This window comes from Sinocyclocheilus grahami, unplaced genomic scaffold, assembly GCF_001515645.1.
Source record: "Sinocyclocheilus grahami isolate Dianchi unplaced genomic scaffold, SAMN03320097.WGS_v1.1 scaffold444.1, whole genome shotgun sequence".
NCBI lineage: Eukaryota > Metazoa > Chordata > Actinopteri > Cypriniformes > Cyprinidae > Sinocyclocheilus > Sinocyclocheilus grahami.
The window spans coordinates 507,408-521,130 of record NW_015505623.1 but is presented as its reverse complement, the minus strand read 5'-3'; the positions used below and the strand labels follow the sequence as shown (position 1 = coordinate 521,130).

Sequence of the window (13,723 nt, the reverse complement as noted above, 5' to 3'; positions counted from 1 at the left end):
ATGAGCAATATCACTCGAGTACGAGAGTGATACCGGCTCTATATCAGCATGGCTGTGATTAGGCCAGAGGTGCCGGAGACAATCACAGTCGCTGATATAGAGCCGGTATCGCTCGAGTATGAGAGTGATATTGCATTTATACAACAGTTCGACGGAACATGTGTGTAATTAAACAAGAAACAATGGAGTGCCTAATAAAACCCTCTTTTGTGCGGAACTACTTCCTTCCACCACGGATTCAAAGCTCAAGTTGACAGTTAAACATACGTCACTTTTAGAATTTGTATCAAGGGCATGTGCTGCTTCAGTTAGGTTATTAGTGAGAAATAATGAGGTTGTAAGAGAGAAACAATGCGGCAATTAATTAACGTACTCTACGATTAGCTCAGTGAATAATTAAAAAAAAACATAGACCCGTCTAGAACAAGCAGAGTGATACAAAATTGTGAAAAGGCGTTCCTGTAGCGATGCCAGTACACTCACGGTTTTCAACCAATCAGATTTGAGAACCAGAACGAACTGTTGTATAAAAATATATAAATTTCTGCCCCCTTATCTTAAATTTTGTGATAATTCTAAATGCATTTTAATAAACTGAATCATGCAGTGAAAGAACGCGCACTGGTCTAACCTACTAGACTTCCTATTGCCTAAACTTTAGCTAACTTACATGGTAGCTCTCATGAGTCATGAATGTTAGCAAGACAAATTAACTATATTTGCCTTTTGGATAATTAGCTGTAAATTCGATACACAGGTAGCTTAGTCTTTTGTTCATCACCACTCACCTCCACACCAAGACAAACACAACTGGAAAGGGAGGGAGGCTCTTTGCCTGTCTGTGATGTGCATGTTCCGATCGTGCTACACTGCTGTGCGCCTGCGCGGAGGCGCGGAGTGAGAAAGGCAGGATGAATCCATACTTTCATGTTATTAACTCCAAATTCTGACCCTACCATCCGATTGTCGCAGCAGAAATTTAGACTCATCAGACCAACCAACCTTTTTCCAATCTTCTATTGTCCAATTTTGATGAGGCAGTTCGAATTGTAGCCTTACTTTCCTGGTCTTAGCTAACAGGACTAGCACCCCATATGGTCTTCTGCTGCTGTAGCCCACGTGCTTAAAAGTTAAGCATGTTGTGCATTTAGAAATGCTCTTCTGCATACCTCGGTTGTAGCGAGTGGTTATTTAAATCACAGTTGTCTTTCTATCAGCCCCCTGACCTCTGGCATCAATAAGGCATTTTGCCCACAGAAACCTAGAGATGGTTGTGTGTGAAAATCCCAGTAGATCAGCAGTTTGTGAAAGACTCAGACCAGCATCTAACAACAAAACTGGGTTTCAAATTTGCAAATTTAACTTATGCGCAATATTGGAATATCGCATAAAACATTAGCGAATAAGCACCGTTTCCATCCAACAAGTCAAAGTAAACAAAATTGTCACTTACTGATAAACTGGCACTAAATATCACTAAGAAAAGTAGGAGAAGCCACTGAATATAATAATTTTCATATATAATAAATTACTTGTTCCTCAGAGTGAGCAAATGAAATGCAATAAATGCGGTCATTGCTTTCAGAGGTGGATGCCTGCTGTTTGGGATCGCAGTCATTCATGTAAGACAATTCTGGGAGGCAATTATACAGAAATACTTTGACAACAGACTTCGCCCTGGCATTTAAGAATGACTATAACAGCATTTCAGATGCTGTGCAACAAGATTGGTTCGCTGGTTAGTCAAGTTCAATCAAGACAACTCTCGGAAGATTTTAGCATGGTGATGGATATGACAATGTTAATGTATTTGGTCTTGACGGAATAGATCTGATGTGCTGCTGCTGAGTTGCTGCTGCTGTTGGTTATTGCTGTAGTTGTAGATTATTGCTGCGAGCAAGTACAGGAATGTGCTACTGCCAATGCATATGGCGATACGGTGCCATGAGTATTTAAGACATACTGCTGCTTCACAAATAGCATATAAAATAACCTGAAGCAGATCTATACAGGTGGAGCTGGGGAAGGTGGAGGGTTTCAGAGAAACTCTGAAAGCGCGCTGCAGGAATCTCTAGTGAATGCTAGACAGCCATTTAAATGCAAGGCAGTAAGCTTATTGGCTGCATATGCAGGATGAACCAATCAGCTTGTGCCAAGTCGTTTAACTCTCTGAATATCATCAAAGTTTTTTGCGAATTAACAGTTTTTTTGGGGGGGGGGGTTCCAAAATTTGGCATTCCCATCACTTGTTTCTGATGTGATTCTTCAAAATGCACATAAAAACAGGGTGATGGAAAAATAGCTATTAACTATGCCATATTCAAAGTCACTTATATCACATTTCTTCCCCATTCTGATGCTTGGTTTGAACTTCATCAGATTGTCTTGACTATGTCTACATTCATAAATGCTGCCATGTAATTCGCTGATTAGATATTTGCATTTATGAGCAGCTGAACAGGTATACCTAATAAAGTGCATTTGTTTGTCTGTAATTGGCAGCAAGACAAATATGACTTATCTCTAGCACGCACAATCATGCATATGCAGAAAAAAAGCTCAGAATCGATTCTGAATCGTTGAAGTGAGAATCTTTTTTCTCCCAACTCTATTATAAAGCAAGCAGTGTTCTATTGGTCAACGCAGCAAATTCCCATGTAACCTGTTACACAATTTGTGTGGGGAAGTTTTTAGCCCTCATGTCCAATACTTCGCCCAGTTGCATAGATTCCTTTTAAAACGACTAATAAAATGGTTGCAGAGCATTCCTCACTATCCACTGACTTAACAGACAACATTTTTGTATGAAGTTTTCAGGTTACTGACAGCTGAAGTCTCTAACAGCGTTCTCTCTTCTCTCCTGCAGCTGTTTCGACGTGTGGCAGCTGCCCTTCCAGGAATGGAGAGCATGCAGGAGACGTTGCTGCTGCTGTTGGTTATTGCTGTAGTTGTAGATTATTGCTGCGAGCAAGTACAGGAATGTGCTACTGCCAATGCATATGGCGATACGGTGCCATGAGTATTTAAGACATACTGCTGCTTCACAAATAGCATATAAAATAACCTGAAGCAGATCTATACAGGTGGAGCTGGGGAAGGTGGAGGGGTTCAGAAGTGAATACTAGACAGCCATTTAAATGCAAGGCAGTAAGCTTATTGGCTGCATATGCAGGATGAACCAATCAGCTTGTGCCAAGTCGTTTAACTCTCTGAATATCATCAAAGTTTTTTGCGAATTAACAGTTTTTTTGGGGGGGGGGGTTCCAAAATTTGGCATTCCCATCACTTGTTTCTGATGTGATTCTTCAAAATGCACATAAAAACAGGGTGATGGAAAAATAGCTATTAACTATGCCATATTCAAAGTCACTTATATCACATTTCTTCCCCATTCTGATGCTTGGTTTGAACTTCATCAGATTGTCTTGACTATGTCTACATTCATAAATGCTGCCATGTAATTCGCTGATTAGATATTTGCATTTATGAGCAGCTGAACAGGTATACCTAATAAAGTGCATTTGTTTGTCTGTAATTGGCAGCAAGACAAATATGACTTATCTCTAGCACGCACAATCATGCATATGCAGAAAAAAAGCTCAGAATCGATTCTGAATCGTTGAAGTGAGAATCTTTTTTCTCCCAACTCTATTATAAAGCAAGCAGTGTTCTATTGGTCAACGCAGCAAATTCCCATGTAACCTGTTACACAATTTGTGTGGGGAAGTTTTTAGCCCTCATGTCCAATACTTCGCCCAGTTGCATAGATTCCTTTTAAAACGACTAATAAAATGGTTGCAGAGCATTCCTCACTATCCACTGACTTAACAGACAACATTTTTGTATGAAGTTTTCAGGTTACTGACAGCTGAAGTCTCTAACAGCGTTCTCTCTTCTCTCCTGCAGCTGTTTCGACGTGTGGCAGCTGCCCTTCCAGGAATGGAGAGCATGCAGGAGACAAGCAAAGAAGGCAGTATCCTTTCAGTGAGCTCAAAACCAAAACAATTCTGCAATTCAAATCGATGTAGTGTGCTGTGTAATCAGGTTACTCTGCTGCACTCTACTTCACATTTAATAATATATAAATAATCAAGAACTGACTGGCTTTCAGTTCTTACATATGACCTTGAGCACATTGTTTCCCTACTGTTTTTGTCTTATGTAATCCCACAGCGCCATCAATAAGTACTACTTCACTGAGACCAATCCATAAACATGTTACTTTATCTTATACAGGATTTTATGTATCATTTTCATTAATATTATTAAAGTAACAAAAATAGTCAATACCAATGTAGGAGAAAAATACACTTTCACAGACCCTTTCTTACCAAACAGAATTATAAAGAGGTGCATTTGAATACACGTTTAAAAAAGAGGGGGTGCTACACACTCCTGATGTTCATGTCATAAAAAAATTGTACCTGGGAATTTTAAGCATTGTAACTGATCAAGGCGCCATAGATATAGGTAGAAATTGAAGTGAGGCTCATCATATTATAAGAACAGCTGCTTCTCGTTCTGTTACAGATGCAAAATCAGATGCAAAATTGCTGCCATTCTCTTGTCTGTACTATTCTATTGCTTGTTTAACACTGTACTCATAGAGATGTTCATCATAAGTAGGCTCTCAACTGGTTTTGCTTCTTGACCCAGATTTTCACTGAATATTTTATATTAATATTTATTCAAATTAATCATTTTAACATTCAGTATATAATTCAACATTCAGACAATAATATACCATGCAGGACACATTCTGGCACCATTGAAACGTTGCATGCAAACCTATTTACACAGCAAACCAAACATTCCCCTAACGCTAATATAATTAATTAATATAATTTCTAACATTCTAAAACAAACATTTCTAGAATGAAAAATTAGAAAGCCAAAAATGAGTTTTGGCTTGCATAGTTTTGTTTATGATTTTTGAGAATCATTTTTTGTCACACAACCCATCCATGTTTGCATCGTCTAATTTGGCTGATTCTAGATTTGTCTGATGAATTTGCACCAAAATGCCATAGTATTTGACTGGATACACAGCCTTTGACATAAAAAACAAAACAAACAAATGTCTTGCCCTTACTATAAAAGGTTATTGATTAAAGGCATAGTCATATTTTTCTTGTCTAAGTACAATTTTACAGTTATTTGCAGTTATTTTATTTGCATTTAGTATTGTTTTTTCCTCCTGTCTGTGACCCTAAGTGAACAGAACTACCACACGTATTTGGATCACAACCCACAAGCTGAGAATCACTGATATAGACACAATGCAATGTGCAAGGAGTTGATGTGCAATGTGCAGGCAGCATGAGGTTACAGTTCTGTGTTTTATTGCAAGAGTTTTCTATCATCCCTCAGACTTTAGAGCTCTTGCACATATCAGTCAAGTCAGACTCAAGATGCTGAGGTCAGCCCATGTCAGAAAACAGTTTATTGGCATTCACTGTGTGTTACAGACCTTTGTAATTGCTCAATGATGGACAGCCTCTCTGTTCCATTTTACTTTCCTTTTACTTTTGTCACAACGAATGCAACACTTAAATATTAGGGTCTCAGCAGGAAACAGCAGACTGTCATGAGCCATAAGCCTCCATAAGTATCCAACTCTGATTACTGTTTTGTTGTCCACTATTTCTGACACAAGTTCTTACGTCCTTGAGACATCCTTAAAAACATCCTTAAAGGGGTCATATGATGCTATTTTAAAGATCATTATTTTGTGTATTTGGTGTAACAGAATATGTTGACATGCTTTAATGTTCAAAAAACACATTATTTTTCAAATACTGTACATTATTGTAGGTTCTCTATGCCCCGCCTCTCTCAAACATGTCGTTTTCAACAAAGCCCCCTCCTTTGATAAGCGCAGTCTGCTTTGATTGGCCAGCTGGCCCAGTGCATTTTGATTGACCGAACACCACAAGCACGCGTCGGAAATGTAACGCCCCTTAACATAATCGTGAGCATCAGCTTTCAAAGTAAATATCAAGACAGTTAATAATGTTGTTAGTTTTACCTGCAAAGTCAGAATTGACCTTTTTAAAATTTTTATTAGAAATAGCCTTTGTGCACAGCCAGCCTTGTACTCTTCTAGGTTCAAAAAACTGTCGTCCATAAAATGCGTTGCACAAATTCGAACATCTGGGTTGTGCTGTTCTGTTGTAAATAAATCTTAACCAATGATTCCTAATTGCTTTCGCACTGAAACACACACCATCTCCCTGACATGGCTGCATCAACACTACTGCTGTTCCTGAAACCACGCCTTCTTTCTTTGCATGCACATTTGGGCGGCATTATGCTAATATTTCCACATAGTGACGTAGCTATGTGGGGGCGTGTTAGAACGAGGCGTTTTAAGTAGGCGTGGCTGACTCTTAACTTTTATAAAGAATATCTCTTTGGATTTGAGACTTTAGTCTTTGCAACTTTACAGATCTTCTTTATGCACCAAGAGCTTGTAACACTCCAAAGAGGAAGGAAAAGTTGAAATTGCATCATATGACCCCTTTAAAGCCTTTAGAAAACCCCTCTTTTAGGAAATTACCTGCACCCGCACTAAAATATTTGATAGTGGCTTGTCTTGATGTAGTTCACCCATTAATAAAACATTTCAGAAGATTTACTCACCCTCAGGCCATTCAAGATATAGATTAGTTAGTTTCTTTAGCAGAACAGATTTGGAGAAATTTAGCATTACATTACTTGTTCACCAATGGATCCTCTGCAGTGAATGGGTGCCATCAGAATGAGAGTTCAAATAGCTGATAAAAACATCACAATGATCCACTCCATTCCGTGTATCAGTTAACATCTTGTTAAATGAAAAGCTAATTAATTTATCATTAAGTTTAACTTTAAACTGTTGCATCCGGCTGAAAGTCCTCTATCCATAATATTGATTTCTCCATTCAAAAGGTTGACTTGTCTGATTTAGGAGAGAAATATGCACAGATCAAGCACCATTTACAACCAAAAACAGTCCAAAACATTTCTAAACAAATATGTTGGTGGATTTTGATGTGAGAGGATGACAGGGGGGTGGACTTTTTCACTGGAGGAAGTGTTAATATGAATTATGGAATGGTATTTTGGCCAGAAGCTACGGTTTGAAGTTTAAATGTCTTTAATGCCTTTCATGTCTTTCCTAAAACAGTGGTTCATTGACAGGGTAAGAAACCTGTTTATAGAATAAATAAAATATTATATAATATTATATAAAATAAAATATTAAACAAAAACTATAATTAAAATCATTTATTTATTTATATATATATATGTAGGTGCATCTCAATAAATTAGAATGTCGTGGAAAAGTTCATTTATTTCAGTAATTCAACTCAAATTGTGAAACTCGTGTATTAAATAAATTCAATGCACACAGACTGAAGTAGTTTAAGTCTTTGTTTCTTTTAATTGTGATGATTTTGGCTCACATTTAACAAAAACCCACCAATTCACTATCTCAAAAAAATGTAATACTTCATAAGACCAATAAACAAAATTTTTTTGTGAATTGTTGGCCTTCTGGAAAGTATGTTCATTTACTGTACATGTACTCAATACTTGGTAGGGTATTTAATTACTGCCTCAATTCGGCGTGGCATGGAGGTGATCAGTTTGTGGCACTGCTGAGGTGGTATGGAAGCCCAGGTTTCTTTGACAGTGGCCTTCAGCTCATCTGCATTTTTTGGTCTCTTGTTTCTCATTTTCCTCTTGACAATACCCCATAGATTCTCTATGGGGTTCAGGACTGGTGAGTTTGCAGGCCAGTCAAGCACACCAACACCATGGTCATTTAACCAACTTTTGGCAGTGTGGGCAGGTGCCAAATCCTGCTGGAAAATGAAATCAGCATTGTCAAAAAGCTGGTCAGCAGAAGGAAGCATGGAGTGCTCCAAAATATCTTGGTAAACGGGTGCAGTGATTTTGGTTTTCAAAAAACACAAGTGCTGTCAAACGATTAATCACGCTTAATTGCATACAAAATAAAAGTTCATGTTTACATAATATATGTGTATACTGTGTATATTTATTATGTATATATAAATAGAAACACATGCATGTATATATTTTAGAAATATATGTTATGTTTATATATTAAATATATTTATATATCATATAAAATATAAGAATATAAATATATAAATGTATATACATGTAAACATTTTCAAAATATATGTGTGTTTATTTATATATACATAATAAATATACACAGTACACATACATATATTATGTAAACAAAAACTTTTATTTTGGATGCGATTTAATTGTGATTAATCGTTTGACAGCACTAATCCTGTAGTTGGATGGGATGCACAGCCTCTGACATTCACAGAAAAATATTTTGTTGTGTTTTCACCTTCCTTTTAAAAGTTGAATTGACATTAGAATGTTCCAAAGTACTTTTGCAGTGCTCGTTATAGAACAACTGTTGATCAGCATAGAGCTGTAGCTACTATTCTGAGTGAACCTATAGATCTGCATTGCAGTTGTGTCGGTTGAGCTAATATTAATTTATTTTGTCTCGTTTGTTTGACAGAGTAAAGTCTCATTTACAAAGGTGCGGTTTTGGTGGGTAATATACTTCTCGATTACTCATTCATGTCAGCATGAAATTCAAATATGGGTCTTGTTCCACTCCGAGGCTAATTTGATCTTCCTCTCATTACGTTTTTTGCCACATTCAGTAATAGTGGCAGTGGAAAGTCTATTGCTATGGTAACAAGAAACATTTCTCTCTTCATTATCTGTGTGAATATTTTTGCAGCAGAATAGGATACATGTTTGAATGACACGAGGTGTCCTCTTTCGGTTTGTTTTTTGTGCCTGATACAGGTGCAGAGTGTGTTTATTGCATTCTATGCCTGGGGTGTATGTTTGCATGTGTGCATGCATAATAGCACAGAGCCATAGTTAAGGCATTGAGTATCCATACACACATGGACATGGAGAACAAAAAAGAGGCATAAAATTGGGGTCCACTAGTGTGTACTAAAGGTACTTTTGGTCATTTCATATTAAATACAGTCTATAAATATGATTTAAAGAGAATGTTACAGCTTGAAATTCAATCATTTCATCAACCCTGATGCTGGTGAGACAAATTTTAAAGTGCCTCTAGTATGGGTAATGAAAGGTTCATATTTTGGTTTTGGGAGTCCCCAACAAATGGTTGAAATGCACGCAAGGTTAAAAAACACTTTCATTGTCTTATAATATGCATTTATTTTTACCTTACTTGCTCAAGGACTCCCAAACGATTCACTCAACGATAAATTTTTTCCAAACTCCTCCTTTGTGTGACGCTAATCTGCGGTGATTGGTCTCATTTTCATTTCATCATGCCTGTAATGCCTGATAAAGCAGCGTTTGTGAGCGCAGTGCTGCTTTGTGTACAGCGTTACCAGGGAAAGCGCTATTTTTACCGCTCAAAAAGCAGTGGCAAAGAATGAATTTGCATTTTCATTCAGACCAACGCGAAAAGACCAACAAGTGGGTGGCAATATGCTAATGTTTCACGTTGACGTCAACATGAAACAGCTTGGGATTCGTTTTAAAAAGGACTGTTTCAATGATTCAGAGTCGACTCTTTCTTTGAGAGACGATAACTTTATACACGGTGCACTTTCACATTTAAAACTTTGCAGGATATTTTAATTCACTTAGAGCTGTGTTACACACTGCATGAAAGGTAATTTTCAAAAATCCATAATAGGGGCACTTTAAATCCAGTATCCAAACAAAAACCAATGGGATTGGAAAGACATGAGGGTGAGCAATTGATGACAGAATTTTCATTTTGGGCTGAACATTATCCCTTTAATGCGTCACAACACAAGTATGAAGTCTTTTATCATGAATATTAATTAAGTGATGTGACGTTTTGATCTTATTGGCTGAAACGGATTGGGGTGTGCTAATTAATTCGCAAAGTAAGGAGACCTACTATGGGGAAAGTCATGAATATGTATAAGGTTACTTGCTCTCGGGAGGTTACAGCGTCTGTGTGACCCAATTAATATTCACACAGTATCTTTATTGCGCTTAAGGCCCACTGAATTATATAGATCAGTGGTAGAGTCCAGTTTAAATAGCGAGCCTTTAACGCATTTTGAACACACGGACTGTGGTGTCAGGGGAAAAAAACCTTTATTAGATGACAGAAGCAAATTATCACAACATGTCTCTAGTTTGTGGAAAAGTCAGAAAGCTCTCAGCTCAGCCAAGGTTATGATCTGTCTTCACTGAGATTACGAAGCTCTGATTTGTTTTTATATTCTAAGTATGAATGAGGCTTAATGTGACTGATTTAGAGAAATTCATTAAACAAATCATTTTACGCGGACGCCATTAAACAAACTACACACGCACACATCGCACCTCTCACTACTTCAACATTTGTTCATGAATGAAAACATGAGCACATTATGAGAGTCGGCTCAGCCAGGAGCAGCTGGTATGACTGAACAAGCATAAAAGCCCCACTAAACACACACGCCTCTCAGGGACACCAGTTAACGTTCATTTGAATGAGGTTCTTTTATGTTGGCAAGGAAAGCTAGATGATGACCACTAGATGGCGCACATTCCCTTTTGCTGGCAGACGTCAGAATACAATAAATAAAATGAAAAATGTAAGTGTGCTATCAAAATATTCAGCTCTTATCTGCTAATATAGGCAAAACAATGTTTTCTTTAGGTTATGCTGTGTATAAAGCATTTTGTAGATATAAAGATGCAATAAATATTCAATACTTCAGCATTTATGGCTGCAATTACTCCTAATGCCGGGAGAGGTCTAAGGCTTACTTTTTGAGTTATACAAACATAAAGTTAGGTCCCTGCTTCATATTCATTTTATAAATTATCATTACATTTAATGTTAAATATAAATATGAATTTAAAATAAAGCATTACTGATCATATAGGTCTTACCTATAGCCAGTCTCCCACAAAAAAACCCCAAAATATTCCCTCTTTCCTTATAGTTGGATTCTTTTCACCTTTTACATTTATATTCATTGTTTGACGTAAGTTCTTGATGGACTGACGTTTGTATTCCTTAACAGCATTCTCTAGTGATTGACATAAAATTGGACAAACCACAGGAGCCTCCAACTACTGAGGGCGGATGTTCCTGTTAATAGCTCACATCTGATTTACAGCATCATCTACACCACATGCTTGTTGTGTTGCTTCCTCTTGGTTAGCTTCCAGTTGTGTTTTCAGATTGGATATTTGGCCTTCCCGTCTGACTTTTAGTAACTGGTTGGAATCAGTGTTACATCAATTTCAGTTGTAAAATAGTATACTTTAGTAACAAAATTGCCAAAAATCCTAAAAATTCGAAAGGTAAAGGGCAAAAATCAACAAAAATGTAGACTATGTCCAGCATATATACTTTTTGAAAATGTAGAGAGGCAGATTTTTTTTCTTTGTTTTGTATTTTTGTATTCAAGGATGAGCACTAAAACAGATGCAGACAATAAATTCTATAATTTTGCCATCAAAATCTGGATTTCAAAAGCAAGAGGGCAATTCAAACAACAAATAACCAACGAAATATGGCAAACATGCATGTTAGCCATTTTTAAAAGCATCTCAATCCAGCTGGCTACTGTGCACAAGATTATGTGAATGTGTATGTTTTTAATGCACTTCATGAAATCAACTTATTTTAGCCTTTTTTTTCTTCTTCTTGCTGTGACGGAACTTGAAATTTTAAGTTTCAGGCCAGGTCTTTAAGTGAGTTTGTGTAAATGTGTCATTACAGATCCCTTAAAACCTTTCCACATTATGTGTGATTTTTAAAAAATCTGTTTATGTACAGTTCATGTCTTAATTACACGGTTTATTGAATGTTTACAGCATATTTTTTTTCTTTATTAGTTCCTGTTCACAGTGAAAGCAAACCACTTGTGCAAACAACCTGATAACATGAAAGGATTCTGTTTCTTCTGTGGAATGTTTCTTATTCTTTAACTTAATTAGGGCATTTAGCGTATTGCAGATAGTCGCTATGAAGACTACGAACGTGACTGAGGAGCAAATCATGCATCTAAACTTGGTCATTCATATTTAATCGATTGGCATAATTCGTTTGCACGCTAGCAGTTTCCACACTGATTCTTCAAACAGTCCAGTTCTATTGTAAATATATCAGCTGTCGTTTTCAAACAGGCTTTAATATCAGAAATGCAAAGATGGGACATTCCTTCAAAAATAACTATAGTTCACTTTTCATAATTAGCATTATGCAGCATTATTGTGTTTGCCTTGTGTAGGAACCCACTCATGTCTACACCTGCTCTTTGGGCCAGTAAATTGTAGTGCACTGACCAGGGGGACACACATTGTGTAGTACATCAGTTTATTTGAAATGTATTTCATGTGAATCCTTAATGCACTTTTTCAAGAAAGGAAGATGTAAATGTTTCAAAATTGCTGTCAAATGTCTGTCCTTGAAACCACTTTAGAGTTCAAACTGTAGCGTACATCTCTGTGAAAATCGCTCGAGGGTCACTGTACAGATATACTATTTGTAAAGTTGCTTCACATAACGCAGAAACAAGTCAAAACTAGCTATCTGTGATGTTGAGGAAGTGAGTAGGAGCACATGACATTAGCGCCAGAATCCAAGTGAAATGCCACTTTTTCTCTGTTAAATCCAGCAGCATTTAGTTGGAATGGAAGGTGAACTACACTGTAATTGTTTGACAGTAAAACCCTTCATTTGCTTTCTGATTTTGGATAGTTCGGAAACTTAAAGGGAAAATCAGATTTGTCTGTGCCAATGCTTTTTCTCACATCACAGAGAGGTTCAGAAAGATATCACTTAATGAAAGCTGGATGGGAGTATTTATTGGTTTTGTTTACATTTAGTTTTCTTCACTTATTATCTTCTGAAAAGAGGTTCTCATTTGAATTTGATGGGGTGTAGATACGCCCTGTGTATGGAATCATGTCATCAGTGTACCTGTACTATACCGGTAGTCATTGTGATTGACACAACGCTACATCAGCCTTGGGTGAATGTCTGTGCGTAAATGAGTTATGCTTTTAAGGGTGCAACCATTCCCTGTGTATATGTTTTAGCTCAGCCAGCCTGATTGATTCAGAGCTAGCTTTACCATTCACACTGTATAGAAATCTAGCATGTCGGTCCAAATCAGTAAAATCAATAAAAGTGTCTTATTACCAAAAAATGAATATTGACCACTCTCATTTTTCTTATTCTTTTCTCATGTATAACTGGTCAAAGTTTGGAATAAGAATTAATATTTAAAATATATATTTTAGTCTCTTATGATCAGCATTTATTTGTTGAAAAATACAGTAAAACACTAATATTGTGAAGTATTACAATGTAAATGTAATCTAAAATAGAATTATACAATTTTAGATAGAAATGTGGATTATTAGAATGTTAATAGAATTGAATTAATCTATATTATAGTTTAAAAATAGAATTAAGAATGATTCCATATTAGAATGATTCCTGAAGGATCATGTGACACCGAAGTCTGGAGTAATAGCTGCTGAAAATTCAGCTTTGCCATCACAGGAATAAATTATATTTTTAAATACATCAAATAGAATTAGGTATTTTTAAAACGTAATAGCATTTTACAAAATGACTGTTTTTACTGTATATTTGATCAAATAAATGCAGCCTTAGTGAGCATAAAGACCTAATATATACTGTATA

At 36.6% G+C, this 13,723-nt stretch overlaps 1 protein-coding gene across 1 annotated transcript in view; it reads left to right on the top strand.

The window, feature by feature from the left end:
• Positions 1 to 13,175, top strand: part of LOC107552273 (ras-related protein Rab-6B) — an 87,733-nt gene extending 74,558 nt beyond the window's left edge. Inside the window, exons 7-8 of the mRNA XM_016234135.1 lie at positions 3,907 to 3,973; positions 11,095 to 13,175. Coding sequence (XP_016089621.1) covers positions 3,907 to 3,973; positions 11,095 to 11,159 — 132 coding nt within the window. The 3' untranslated portion in view covers positions 11,160 to 13,175. The remainder of the gene's footprint in view (positions 1 to 3,906; positions 3,974 to 11,094) is intronic.
• The last annotated feature ends 548 nt before the right edge of the window (positions 13,176 to 13,723 follow it).